Source organism: Pyrus communis, chromosome 1 (assembly GCF_963583255.1).
Source record: "Pyrus communis chromosome 1, drPyrComm1.1, whole genome shotgun sequence".
NCBI classification, from domain to species: domain Eukaryota; kingdom Viridiplantae; phylum Streptophyta; class Magnoliopsida; order Rosales; family Rosaceae; genus Pyrus; species Pyrus communis.
In genome coordinates, this window is record NC_084803.1 from 1803390 (window position 1) to 1817389 (window position 14000).

Below are 14000 nucleotides of genomic sequence, written 5' to 3' on the forward strand. Positions count from 1 at the left end.
AATAATGGCAAATATAATAGATGAGTGTTATTACGATAGAACCTCTGGAATAACCCCGAGTTTTCTGCTGAACTCCAAATAAAAATCTACTAGCTATTTTACCCTTTGAAATTTTGATTAACCTTTGAGTGAATGAATTTCAAAGCTTAGTTTATAATAAGGTAATTTATATAATACAATGATATATGTCAGTGAAGAAAATAGTGAACTTTAATCACAAAAAGCTCAACTCTCATCTTTTTCTACGTAATCAAAATACGCAAATTTATTATCACACATTATTATGACAGCGCTAAATAGTGAGACAAAAACCTATCATACTCGTAATAAAAATAGTATTCACATGTTGGCAACCAACGCAATTTATCGGCGCATGAATAAAGTTTACTTGAAATCTATACCGAATTTAATATAGCTAACATAAAATGTCGGAGCAAAAGAAAAATCCGCTCTCACTTTTTTTCAAATTTGGAAATTAAAAATGTATCTTTGTGTTTAGTATAAGCGATATTCTACACTAGTATATGCTAATGGGGGAGGAAAAAGGTTTAAATTCAGAATACAATAAATTGAAGAGAAATATCCTAACCATTGTGACAATTTGCTACTTATAAAACTTTATATTATTAAGTCGCATAACATGATACAATAAGATAAACTTCCCCATGCTTTGGGGAAGACCATATGAGGTTAAAATGGTCTTCTCACATAAATGCCTTTCTATGACGTCAATTTATCAGAGTCGTGTGATTTACCTGCAGAGTAGAATACAAATCTAATTGGTAACGTTCAAATCAACTCCACCCGATTTTCTTAATTACACAAATTCTATATTAATTCTTTCATATATTAAAACAAAATCAAGAACTTGTTCATTTTCAATAGCTTTTAATTTTGATTAATTTTTCTCTAAAGTAATAAAAAAATGTAGGCCACAACTGTTTTAGGATAATGCTTATGTTCTGTGTAGGAAGAACTTACTTGTTATCCCACTAACAATTAACGAACTCTTATTATCTGAACATCATAATAAGAATTATTTATTCTATTTATCATCATCTAAAGATTTTATCTGTAAAAAATTATTCAAATTTTAAATCTTTAAGTTAATGTATAAAATAAGTGAACAGTTCATCATGAGGATATTACTTACTACCAAAAGTGTTGATTGATTTAATACATATGGACGACTAAACGATCTATGTATTAAATAGATAATCATAAAATTACAAAACTAAAAAAAATTCTGATAAAAGAAAATGATAATGCAAAAAAAAGTAAAATAAAAAATAAAGTTCCCCAAAACATTACCGTCAATCTTCCAACAAGTTCCGCTTCCGTCGGACACTTGGCCTATAAATTAACAACTTCTCAACTCCAACGGCTCAACACTCAAGAGAGAGCGTTATACACACTCACCGTCTGAGCTCTCCCTTTCCCCCTACTTTCTCACTCATCCATGGCGCTCCGTCAAGCGCTTGCTAAGCGCGCATTTGGCGCCACCAGAGTGTCCCTAACGCCACCACCGTCGGTGATTACGGATCACCAAACCATCGTGCCCCCGAATGCCGCCCAGGCGAATATCCACAGGGAGTATCCGACCTCCACGGACACCCCCTGGAAAGGATTTTTCCGGCGATTCCTACACAGACAGTCGGCAGCCAAGCTCCCGGATTTCCTCACCGTTCCGGTCGGGGAGAAACTCCGGGAAAAGCTGAGAAGCATCAACATTAGCGCTGATCGGCTCCGTCTTGGCGGTATCAACCCTCCACCGCCAGATCGGGCCCCCAACGCCGAGCTGCCGTACGGAATCTCGGTCAGCGACGCTAAGAAGATTCTGAGGCTTTCTCAGGTGGAGAAGCTGAAGGCAAAGCTGAGGGAGATTCCGGAGAGTTCCATTTCGCGATCGGAGCTCGTTCGGATCTGCGTCGAAGGCTGCGGGAGCGAAGAGGAAGGTGCTGAGTTCGCGAAGATGATGGACGAGTCCGGAAACGTCATCATTTTGGGAAACGCGGTGTTTCTCCGACCGGAGCAGGTAACTTCTTATTCTCCCGCCACGTCATTGAATATTTTTTCCGTAGATTCTCTCTGTTGTTGTTTTTGATCTGTAAAATTACGAATTTGACCTTGAGTACCCTGAAACCGGGGAATTTGGGTGTTTACTTAGGTGTTTGGAATTAAATTTTCATCACCCTCGAGGTGGAGGGTTAAGGAACCTTCATTATCGCTGGCCGTTTCACATGTGTGAAAAAAACTTCCATGTAACGAGAGCATGGTATTGTTTTAGAGGACAAAGAAAATAAAAAAAATTTAGAAAAAAAATAAAAAGATATCATCTTAAATTCAGAAAGATTTTTTAGGATGTTGAGAATACGATTTGATACATAAAGTATAATAATATAATTAGATAAATACTTCATTTATGTGACGAATTTTGACACTTAATATACCGTATGGCGATGAATTATGAAATGCATGATTCATTTGTCTTATCATCTCCGCATGGATGTTGTTTTCTTTATGGTTTATGTCTGACAAAACTTTGTCGTTTTATGTACAGGTGGCAAAATCAGTGGAGAGCATAATCTCACAAACCATGCCCACCGTGAACGATCCAAGAAGAAAAGAGCTGCAGCAGATGGAAACTCAAAAGATGGTAATTGACCAAAAAGCCAGGGCCCTGGTCCGTGGGGAGCTCTACTGTGGGCTGGGCTTTTTGTTATTTCAGACGATCGGGGCCATGAGGCTCACTTTCTGGGAACTGAGCTGGGATGTGATGGAGCCCATTTGCTTCTTCGTCTCCTCCATCGACTTCGCCTTGGGCTACGCCTTTTTCCTCCGGACATCGACCGAGCCCACCTTCAACGGGTTCTTCCACCGTCGCTTCATGGCCAAGCAACGGCGGCTCATGGAGGCTCAAAAGTTCGATGTTGAAAAGTACAACCAGCTCCGAAAAGTGTTTTATCCGAATTCGGATCATCCGGCGTCGTTTCGCCACGAAGAAGGGATGGTTATGGTATCATCGTAGTAGGCCTAGGTCAATAAAACTTCCATTAGACTTAAAAATCAAACAAATTTTGAGTTCAAAGAGTAATGGTCGATTGAGCAAGCAAATCAGTTGGCCTTGGATTAGAAATTGTGGTTCGGACATGTTTGGACTTTTTAAGAACTGTTGAACCAAAAACCGATGTAGGGCCGATGACGAAACTTTCGTCCGGCGATGGTAAACTCGGAATCTTGTAATGAGGTTCGGTTGTCATCCTTCCATGTGTACAGTAAATTGCCTAGTTGAATGTTAAAACAACTTTGTTATGTTTCAGTTAAAAGCGACTTGTTAATTGTTGCGCAAAACATGATATTTAGGATATTTAGTTAAGATATTTACATATATTTAACGGATCAGATCCTTGGTATCACTTTTTTTACGTAACTTTTGGCATACGTTTTTGTGACGCGCACTCTGTAATGTAGTTTAGTGATTCAAACCATCTATCTTTTAAGACATCATTCATAGATATTCCTTGCAAAAAAAAAAAAAAAAAAAAAAAAAAAGACAAATTTAAAATCATTAAAACATTCATTTGTAGCAAATAAAATGGACTAAAACGGTTCTATAAGAAACCCTAAACACTTAATTTGACGATCCCGTAGTTTTAAATTTGAATACTTTTGAGAGAAGATTTAAAACATAAGGGGTTCAAATTGTTAAAATACATTACGAAGTGATCTTCACAAAAAAAAGTATCAAAGATTGTCTAGAAAAAATCCCATATTAATAAAAAAATAATGCAATCTGATAACAAATCTAAGTCCCATTTCCTTTATTAAACAATGTGACAGGTGCCTCTTGAGCCACACACCGTTTAAAAATACCAAAACTATTGTCAAGTGGTTAAAGAAGGGTACTTGTCTACTGGAAAATATTATTCCAAAATTTCGTCCGACCACGTATATAATGTTGGTTTCCGAGTTTACAAGGTACAAATTATATACCGATGTCTTAATTTTTAGGAGATTCTTGCTTGTCTAGTTGTCTTATACGATAAATCTCATTCTTTTTATATTTCAGTTATATGATGCGAGATATACGAAAACATAAGTTTATCCGCAGTTGTAGGTTAGATTCTCTCCAAGCATCGGTAATTATCTTTGTGTTATTTGTCCGTACAGATAATCTTCACCGCCTTTTGATCAACCTTCATCCACCTTTGATGGTTGACGACGATTTTGGCTAGTTTATACAGATCAACTCCTACAAACTCGGCAACTCCTTTCTTCAACATAAATGTAGAAGCCACGTTAAAAACAAATTCTCTACAAGCCTCCACAAAGCTAGTCACCGAATTGGGGACCCAAGTTTCAATTGACACTTGTAGAGTAATAAAGTGACTCTACAAACATTTCTTTACAATACTTGAACAAAATTTAAAAAGTTGTAGCAAGTAATTATCCTATCCAATACAATCTTAGACATTAAACAACACCTTAAAATTTATAGGTATTTGTCGATTTCTCCTCCTGAACTAGTAAGGAGCAGTCATTTTCTTCTATGAACTTTAATTTTTATAATTGGCTAATTTCCACTCTGAATTTTAATTTTAGCCAATTAGCACCTGAACTTTCATAATTGATCAATTTCCCCTTAAACTTTAATTTATACCCCCAATGTGGACACCATATTGTTTTTATTTCTTTTTTCTTTTTTTCTTTTCGCTAGTTTACTCTGTACATTTTTTATTTAAATTTAAGATTTAGTAGGGAAATTGATCAATTATAAAAGTTTAGGAAGTAATCGGTTAATATTAAAATTCAAGAGATAAATTGTACTGCCGGGTAATTGACGGGTAAAAGTGAAATTCAAGAGAGGAATTGCCAGTTTCTTACAAGTTCGTGGGAGAGGGTGGAGGAAGCGGCCAATACCTCTAAAATCTAGAAATACAGCATCAAGCTTCTTGGTTCCGTGGAAGTATGGGACAACTTGCCCAAAAGAAATCTACAAAGTTGCCAGGCCTATTAAGCCGGCCCGCTAGTTATCGATGATGAAAGAATTTATGGGCCTCAATAAAAACAAAAAGGCCCAGATCAAGGAAAACGAAATCCTAGATTCAACATTTTCCAGAAACCAAAGAAAAATCACAAAATCACAATTTTCCTCCATGGCAACGTCGGCCGATCTGGTCCATGCCTGGGAAAAGGTCCAGTTTTTTTGTTGCAGAGAGATTTGGGTGTTCATTTTTCATCGCACATATCGCTTTCACAGAGATGAGAGGAGTTTATGACTTCACATGCACAGTCACTCATTGTGTCTCTGTCCCTAAGAAAAAGATGTTCCATCTCTCATGGCCTTGGACATGTCAATTCAGTGAAAGAATATCGCTAGGGTTCTTGTTTGGTACCATCAACTTTTCTCCTCGTAACAAAAGAGAGCGAAATCGTGTGATAGTTTCCACCTATTTATTTATTTAAAATTTTGGAATTTGTTTTCATAGGTTTTTTTTTTTTTAATTTATATCCGCAACCAACAATGACCCACCGAGTTGTGATATATATTTGTAGCAAATATATATATTGAGCAGCAACAGCAAGTGTGATGTGTTAGGGCTCCATGTCTCGATCGCATGATTTAGACTGGCATATATACCAGTTGCCACCCTTTCAAGTTTCTTTCTAATTTGGGATGCAGTAGTTGTCTTCCAATATACTTATTTATGCGTGCAAATTAGGGTTTGCATGAAGTCATGAACAGGGTCATGGGTATGATCAAACTAGTTGACCTAATTAATCCACGCCGTGAGTTTTAAGTGGAAAAAATTTGCATGCAACGAGCGTGCACTATTGAAGTATGATTTTTACAAGTTTGTGATAATCTTAGAGTATTTCAAATTACTCTTACATGCACTCCTTCTCTTCATGTCTCCTCATATAAGTTTTTTTTGAGTTTAAGTGAACATGACGCGATAATGGATATACATCCGGTGCATGCAAAAGCTAATTGAAGATATACTGTTTGGGAAAATCTCATTTTTGCTCACCCACCTGCTCCATAATAATTATATACATATATATATATGTGCATATTATATATATAATTATAATTATAATACATACGTACACACACACACACACACACATATATCTTTATGCATGCTATAATTCTCAAAAAAATGGAGAGTTTTGATATATGAATTTGATAATTACCGCGTTTTTCCACTTGAAAAATGGCTAGCCTGTCCACTTTTCGGATCGCTGGCAAATTAGAAAAAAGTTGATGCCACTCTTTTTCCTTTATGATTTTCGACATTCCAACCAAGACAAGAAATATAAGATTTCTAACTGCTCCATCGAAATTAAGTTTTACCCTATCCAAACAGTCTTTCCTTATTTTTCCTTGGATGCGATTGAGCCAACGCTTGCAACTGGCAACGCATTAAATATATGAGAGAAATTCAGTCTGAATATGCAAACTGTCTACATCGCATTTATCAACTTCCTCTCACACGTATGAATTGGTAACATTACTCTCGAATGATATGGATATAAATAGATTAATAACATCACAAGATAATACAACGAACAGATATGAAAATCTGTTCACCCTTCGATATCAATTTCTCCATAATAGATGACATGAATGTTGCACATAAAAGGAGTTAGGTTGATAGTGAACGAACTTCCATAAGTTTTGGACAACTGATTTATCAAGGAAACTTAAACCAATAGAGTAGACTGTTTCTGTAAGGTATGCAGGGTAAATTTATGATTTTTTAAACGGTCACATTATTTTGAAATGGAGGATGCAAATCATGCAATCCAAGTCGCAACAACAATAAATGGTTTCACAGTATTTTAAAGGAATTATCAGTTTTTATATCTTGTATAATCTATCAACTGAGATGTTTACTACCATTGGATTACACTTTGGGTATTTATGATTAAAAATACTCTAAATAGACAGATTTTGATATTATGATTAAAAATGATTACACTTTCTTATTTAGAAGTGAGAATTGAAATATACTTGGATGTCTTTATTAGTCAATGACGGTGCTCAAATCAATCATACATTGTTATATATCTTAATTTTTTCGTATGGTATTAGAGCTCCGGTTGAGGGGGATGTAGGCTGTAAATTTCCAAGCCTCATATGTTTTCAACTATTTCATGCAAAGTCGAATTCGAAAAAGACTATTAGTTTGATATACATTCATTGTCCATTTCTTAATAATAGCTTAAGTTTCAGAAGTGAGAAATTGAATTACACTTAGAATGTCATTAATTAAGACTGTGTTCAAATCAATCACATTATCATATATTTTACTTTTTTTTTTTTGTACAACATCGGGTGGTTTACTTGAAATACTATCAGTATACGTGTCATCTTAATTAAATGCATGCATGAACGTAGGGTGAACCAAACATGAAACATAATGGTCATCAAACATGGTCCCAACAGGAGACCATAGAGTGAACCAAACATGAAACATATGTATGATTTATGAACAGAAGAGTATAATTATATGCATATGTAGATATGGATTAGGTGCATCAACCACATACAGTACTGTTCCACTGAAGCAACTTGGATTTTGGATTAGGACATTTCATGTGGTAAAAGAGCCCACACAGTACTGTGGTGTTTGCTTGCACTTTTCTTTTACCTTTTTGATCAAGAATTTAAAAGGACAAATAATTCTGCCACAGTTCCATTATACTTTGTTGGGGTACTACTACTGGGTAGGTACCTACCAAAGTTATGTATTTCTTATGAATAATGTGGCTTGTTGCTATCACAAATTTGTTGAATTTCCTTGCTAATTTGGAACGATGCACAACCCATTGATGGTGGTGGGATCTGCCATCTATACATCTTCAGTACTCCTCCATGCATGTCTCTTTCTGTTTGTAATTTTCCCCTCAATGAGATCTTTGCTCACTTAATTACATGATTAATCCAATCTTAAATAAGGTTAAAGGACTATCATTAATACATTAATCGTTATTCAACGCGTTTCTCGCATCTATACATTGGAGATCGAACATTTTGTCGTAACCCCAAAAAAATAAAATAAATGAAATGAAATATAAAAAGCCAATGAATTTACCAAAAAACACATTATCTCTTCATTTTCTATATAAAAACTATTATTAACACTTCAAAATTTTTATTTTACACTTCTTACAAATGTATTTTTCTTTCTAATTATAGAAAGTTTAGAGTAACAAATGAGATTTTTAAAGTGTTAATAACAATTCCCTTCTATATATATAAAAACCAAGCCAATATTAAAAGGAAGAGAACTGAACTTAACTATAATCTCATATGCAAAGATAAACGTTATTAGTTACTTGAGTTACCAATTTCTTGTTCTGCTTTCGTTCCTCTAAGAAATAAAATGCATGAGTTATTTTATAATCTATCAAGAGAAATGATGCTTGCCCGAGTAAACGAAATACTAAATTCAAAAGCATATTATCGCTACCCGCTTTAATTATCATTTGAAAGTCCAAGTTGTTAACTTTTCTCGCATGGTCTGACTTTTTATATTAAAACTGCATTCTTAATAGATAGATGCTTCGATTCCATGACAACTTTTTCAAACTAAAGACGAAACAGAAGTTATCATGTCAAGTATATATGCTAGGGAAAATGACGCAATTTATGTGATTAAACTGAAATAAATTAAAAAACGCATGTAAACGGAATATTTATTTTCTCAAATGGTTCCCTTTTTCTATTTCATTTTTAATGATATACTCAACTACTTTACTTTGAAATATTTGCATCACAGAAAAATTGATGCGTACCGAGCTCAAAGTTTCCTTTGTAACCCCCGAAACTTTTTCGTAGTAGCTCCATTCCATGCCTCATTTTATAGGGAACCTCAAAACGGCTCTATTTTTTCAATTTGTCACAATATTATTATATAGGTGAATGATTAGTTTATATGCGTTCCACTTTTAAGTATGTACATAATTAATTTGAGCCCGAAATAGTAACTTCATGTGGCAATAAAAGTAGTTGTCTTCTTCTTGCAACACCCTCTCACCATGCTAAGTGTTTAATTTTAGCAATTTGACGTAAACCGATAGTCCTTTTTCGAAGGCAACACGTTGATGAACAAAGAAAGGTCAATCGGAGTGGGAGTCCTTTTCAGGAGGATGTTGATAATTAATGAGCTTTTGGTATTTGCTTCGTGCATTCAACCCAAAAGAGGAAGAAACATGATCTTTTTCCTTATTGTTCCATAACTCGATCTAACCATGTTGGATCAAGCTTCTGACTAAACACCAAAGAAGCAAATCCCAACTTTTGTTAGGACCTCTCGTAGAAAGCCTAACATGGCAATTGGATAGCGAGTGCTCGTGGTTTGCATGTGCAAACACGATCAATGTTGGGTTTAATTAGTTCGCATGCGTAGAAGGTTGACAATTATATATAGATACGCAATGCAAACACTAGTATAAAGTGTAAACTTCTATATTATTAAGAAATGTAATCACAAAACGCATATACATGCGCAATATCTAAACTAGCAAAATTCATGCAAAGAACATGAATTAATTATCGGTGCCATTTGTTTCATATTTTAGTTCCAACATTAAATGAATTTTTTGATGCTATTAGATTGCTATGAAATTTGTTCACTTAATGAAAATTCGTCCACCCTACCGAACTAAAATTAGCCTACTCCATCTTAACAACTTTGAAGACGAAGCGAATCACTCCTCCACACATAAGAGACAGATAAAAGAAAAAAAAATACTGAAAATTTAGCTTTCCCCTTCCCAACTCATTTTTTCTAGCCTCTAGCCCATCGTATAATATTTGTTCGAATAAAACCCAATGATTAGGATCCAACTACGCAACTTACCAAATTAAGTTTGTGTGTCCATTTTTATATTTTCTAGATCTCTAATATATCCCATCTAAGCCAGTATGGAAAGTTCTTGTAATTTTGTTTTAATTGATCACGTGCATTGAATTTGGCAAGGTCTTGTAGCCATGAAATATAGTTCTAGATGGAGGAATTAATTTGGATTTTTTTTTTAATTTCGACAATAAATTTCAACTTGAATATACCTAATTTAGTTTTATTTTCAACAATATATATTGTTTAATTTTATGAAAATAATTTACCTACTATGAAAATTAATTTTATGAAAATAATATCTATTGTTTAATTTTATACCTATAGTATAATTACATGAAAATAGTTTACCTACTATGAAAATTAATTTTTTGAAAACAATATCTATTGTTTAATTTTATGAAAATAATTTACCTACCGTATAATTACATGAAAATTAATGTGCCAACTTTTTAAACTTGTAACAAAATTAATTTACCTACTTCTTTTTATGGTAATAGTATACATAAATGTAGAATATATGTCCGTATATATTTGATCTAATTAGGTTTTGGATTGGAGGAGTTCACACAAAATTAAAAATATATTAAACAAATTAAATGTCTAAAAAGAAACGTATAAGAGATTTGGTGGCATGATTTTGTAAATAAACACAAATTTATGGACATCTTTTATCAAACATGACATCATATCTAAAATTTGGGTTTTATTTAGAAGTTATAATATATGTGGGTTTTTGTCTATAGTTTAAGAATTGCAAGAGCTTAAATCTAAAGAACCCAAAAAAGTATCCCACCCCTCTAAAAATTCTTAACCCTTGATTGTTAGTTGTAGGTAGTTGTTTTTCTGAATTTTCTTGAATATATTGCCGACCTATGCGTACCATTTTAGTTTGTTGCATCCATGGTAGCTTGATCAGAAAATATCACCTCTTCAGCTCTCCGACATAATCTGAATGAGATTATGGCAGTATACCTAACGGGGACCATTTACAGTACTCGATCAAACTATGATGCGTAATCAGCAAACAAGAAGTAAAAATCAAACAATAAAATTTTATTTAATAAAAAATTTATATTAATATTCATTTTTGATATGTTGGACGAGGTTCTAACTAATAGATAAGTAAGCGACCACCTTTGTAGACAATGATAGATTAGTTTATGCCTAATTATATAATAAAATATAATTAAGGGAACACAACCTAATTAGACTTCGATTAAGCAAATGTGATTCGTGAGGGAGAGAAGGTCAAAGTATGAATAAATTAATAAATATACTTAAGCCGAGTATGTAGGTCAGCAAAATACCAAACCCAACTGCCCTTCTCATTTTTATGCCCTTCCCCTAAGAAATTCCTGGGTTTAGGTCTTTTATTGGTTTTGAGGTTTTTCTTTATTGCTTCCATCATCCCATTCAACCAAGAATTGTTCCAACCCAACACTTTGGCATACCTTTTTTTACTTCAGATATATATATGTATAATATATTACAAGCTGGTTTGAAAGTTCCTTTCTTGCCCTAATTCCCTTTCCAATGTTCAATGCCACCTTAAGAAGTTAGGCTAGCTTTAGTACCGATCATCGTTTAATTACAACGTTATTAAATCACAGTTAAGTTTAAGTATCACAATATACAAGCTAAGAATGATGACTGACAAGAGATGAGTAGTTTGTGATTCAAAACTTCATATTCGACGACTTATATCTTCAATCATCAAACATATATTACAATTTTAAGAGTTCGACTCTCGTTCGCTTCTTTCACGTTTTAATTAATTTTCGGTTTTTATGATGAAACAAAAGAATAAAACCTTTCATAACTACCTATTTTGAGTTTATCTTTTGTGTGGTACTACATGTAAGAGAAATGCTAGGGAGAGTTTCAAAAGTAAAACTCTCAATGAACTCTCTATCATCTTATGTTTTTGGCACAATGTATTACTAGCCTCTTCGCACGCTCACGTGCGTGCGAGAGGCTTTTTTTTAATCACAGGCACTAAGTGCGCCTAAAGATGTCTTGTGTTAGTTGTTTTTTGTTGTAGTTATTAGGATGTCTTGTGTCAGTTGTTTTTTGTTAACATGAGAGTATTAATATTAAAATGTGATGTGACAGAAAATTCATAAAGAGTCTCACTTTTCGAGAGTATCTCATTAACTATAATATTTGTTGTGAATCTCGTGTTCATAAATCATGAATGTTTAGTCTAATTTTCTGTGTAGATCTTTGACGAAAAGAATCGATATATTTCTGCAGTTTATATAATGCAATGGATCAAATATGTCTGGGAGTCAACATTGTTCGAGTTGAAAGGGACCAACGAAATTATAATTTCGATAGGCCTAGACATCACATTGACAATAATTTTTTGTGACACCGTCGGAGTTTCCAATTTTTGACCAAGTTAATATTTACTCTATGAGATTGAGATTTGTAGGCATGGACTTATGAGTGTATGTGTACCCAACTATCAATAATTTTCTGAATCTCTCCGAGGAGCAGTCACTCAGATAACAGTAAATATATAAGCACATCAAACTTTATACTTTGGCCTGCCCACACTATCAAATCCTACCATTTTTAAGATCTGGATTTGGTTGACTTAATTAGATCCACAAATTTGACTCGTATAATTAACATTTGGTTTAAGTTAATGGTTTAGAATTTGGAGACACGTATTATTGACACACATTTTGATAACTATTTTATAGGCTCATTTCGTAATGTATTTTAACGATTCAACCCATCTATATTTTAGCACAACTTTCTTCCTTGAAAGAAATTAGACAAATCTAAATCATTAAAACATTCATTTGCAGTGAATAAAATAGACTAATATACTTCTACAAATACACTAAATTTAATCCAAAAATCTTATAGTTTCAGATTTAAATATCCAAAGATCGTAAAGTTCAAATTTAAATGAAAAAATCAATACAAACGTGAACCGTCTACTTGAAACAAAGAGAAAGCATTGAGCTGATAAATTAAGAAAGTGTTATTGACACTCTAAATCTCATTCTACACTTCTCACAAGTGTATTTTTCTTTCCAAATATAGAAAGTTTGGAATGTATAATGTAATTTTTGGAGTGCCAATAACATTTATCGATAAATTATTGTATTTTGTGTATAAATTATTGTGATTGTCGGGCATTTACTCTTTTCACCCACATAGCTGTAATAATGGTAATATTGCTTCATGTTTTGCACACAGAAATGTAAGAATGTTTTGCCAGGAATCATATTTTTGTAAATGTATTTTAACCAAACAATTGAACGAATGTGCTCGAATAAATTTACGTCAGTTTTGACCATAAAGATTGTTTTTGTAAAAAAAAATCAATTTAAACTAAGATCGTTTAGTCATCAAATTGTATAAAAACAGATGAACGAAATTAATAAAAACATTACGAATCGTTTATGTAATCGCTGCAATAGATTGATTAAATAACTTTTTTTTAATTCATTTTTTTTGCAAAAAATGATCTCTGCAAAGTAATTCAAAATATGAACAATTCTAACAATAAGCACAGAACTCTGTAATTCAAATACGAAGAATTCTAAGTAGAAGTTTCTACTTATTCTTAAGTACTTAATCATTGCTTTATTAATAAATATGATGCACCACACCACCAATAAAAATATATATATATATATATATATTATGAATAATTTAATAATTGATAAGTTTACTAATCCACATGTTGCGGTGGTGGACCGTCATGAATCATGACCTGATCCACTTACATTTTTAAAGGGAAAAAAAAAAATATGAGCTTCCTTACTTTTAGCTTACACATTAATCAAAACCACTCCACCACATAAAACCAAACCAAAAACTTTTATGTATTTGCCCGGTTCGGTTGGCTTTGGATCTCGATTTTTCAAATTTCAATTTAAGCTTTTTTAAACTTTAGTTTTGTCATTCTTGCTTTAATTGTAAGTTTTATCATAACTTTTAGTTAATTCGATCACGTGTAGAGCATATGATCAATTTGTAGTGAGATGTACATAAATATAATGTTATGTTCACAAAAAGAACTAATAATATTTCGATATATGATAAGAAATAAAATGAAGTTGAGTTGAAACTACACATTTGCAGTAAATTTCACCATTATTTTAACTT

General features: G+C 33.2%; 1 protein-coding gene across 1 annotated transcript; it reads left to right on the top strand.

The window, feature by feature from the left end:
* Window positions 1-1307: 1307 nt before the first annotated feature.
* On the top strand, window positions 1308-3312 carry LOC137717577 (calcium uniporter protein 4, mitochondrial-like). Its single transcript, XM_068456990.1, has 2 exons — window positions 1308-2035; window positions 2561-3312. Exons 1-2 carry the CDS (start codon window positions 1460-1462, stop codon window positions 3026-3028), a joined length of 1044 nt encoding a protein of 347 aa, XP_068313091.1. The 5' UTR covers window positions 1308-1459; the 3' UTR covers window positions 3029-3312.
* Window positions 3313-14000: the final 10688 nt, after the last annotated feature.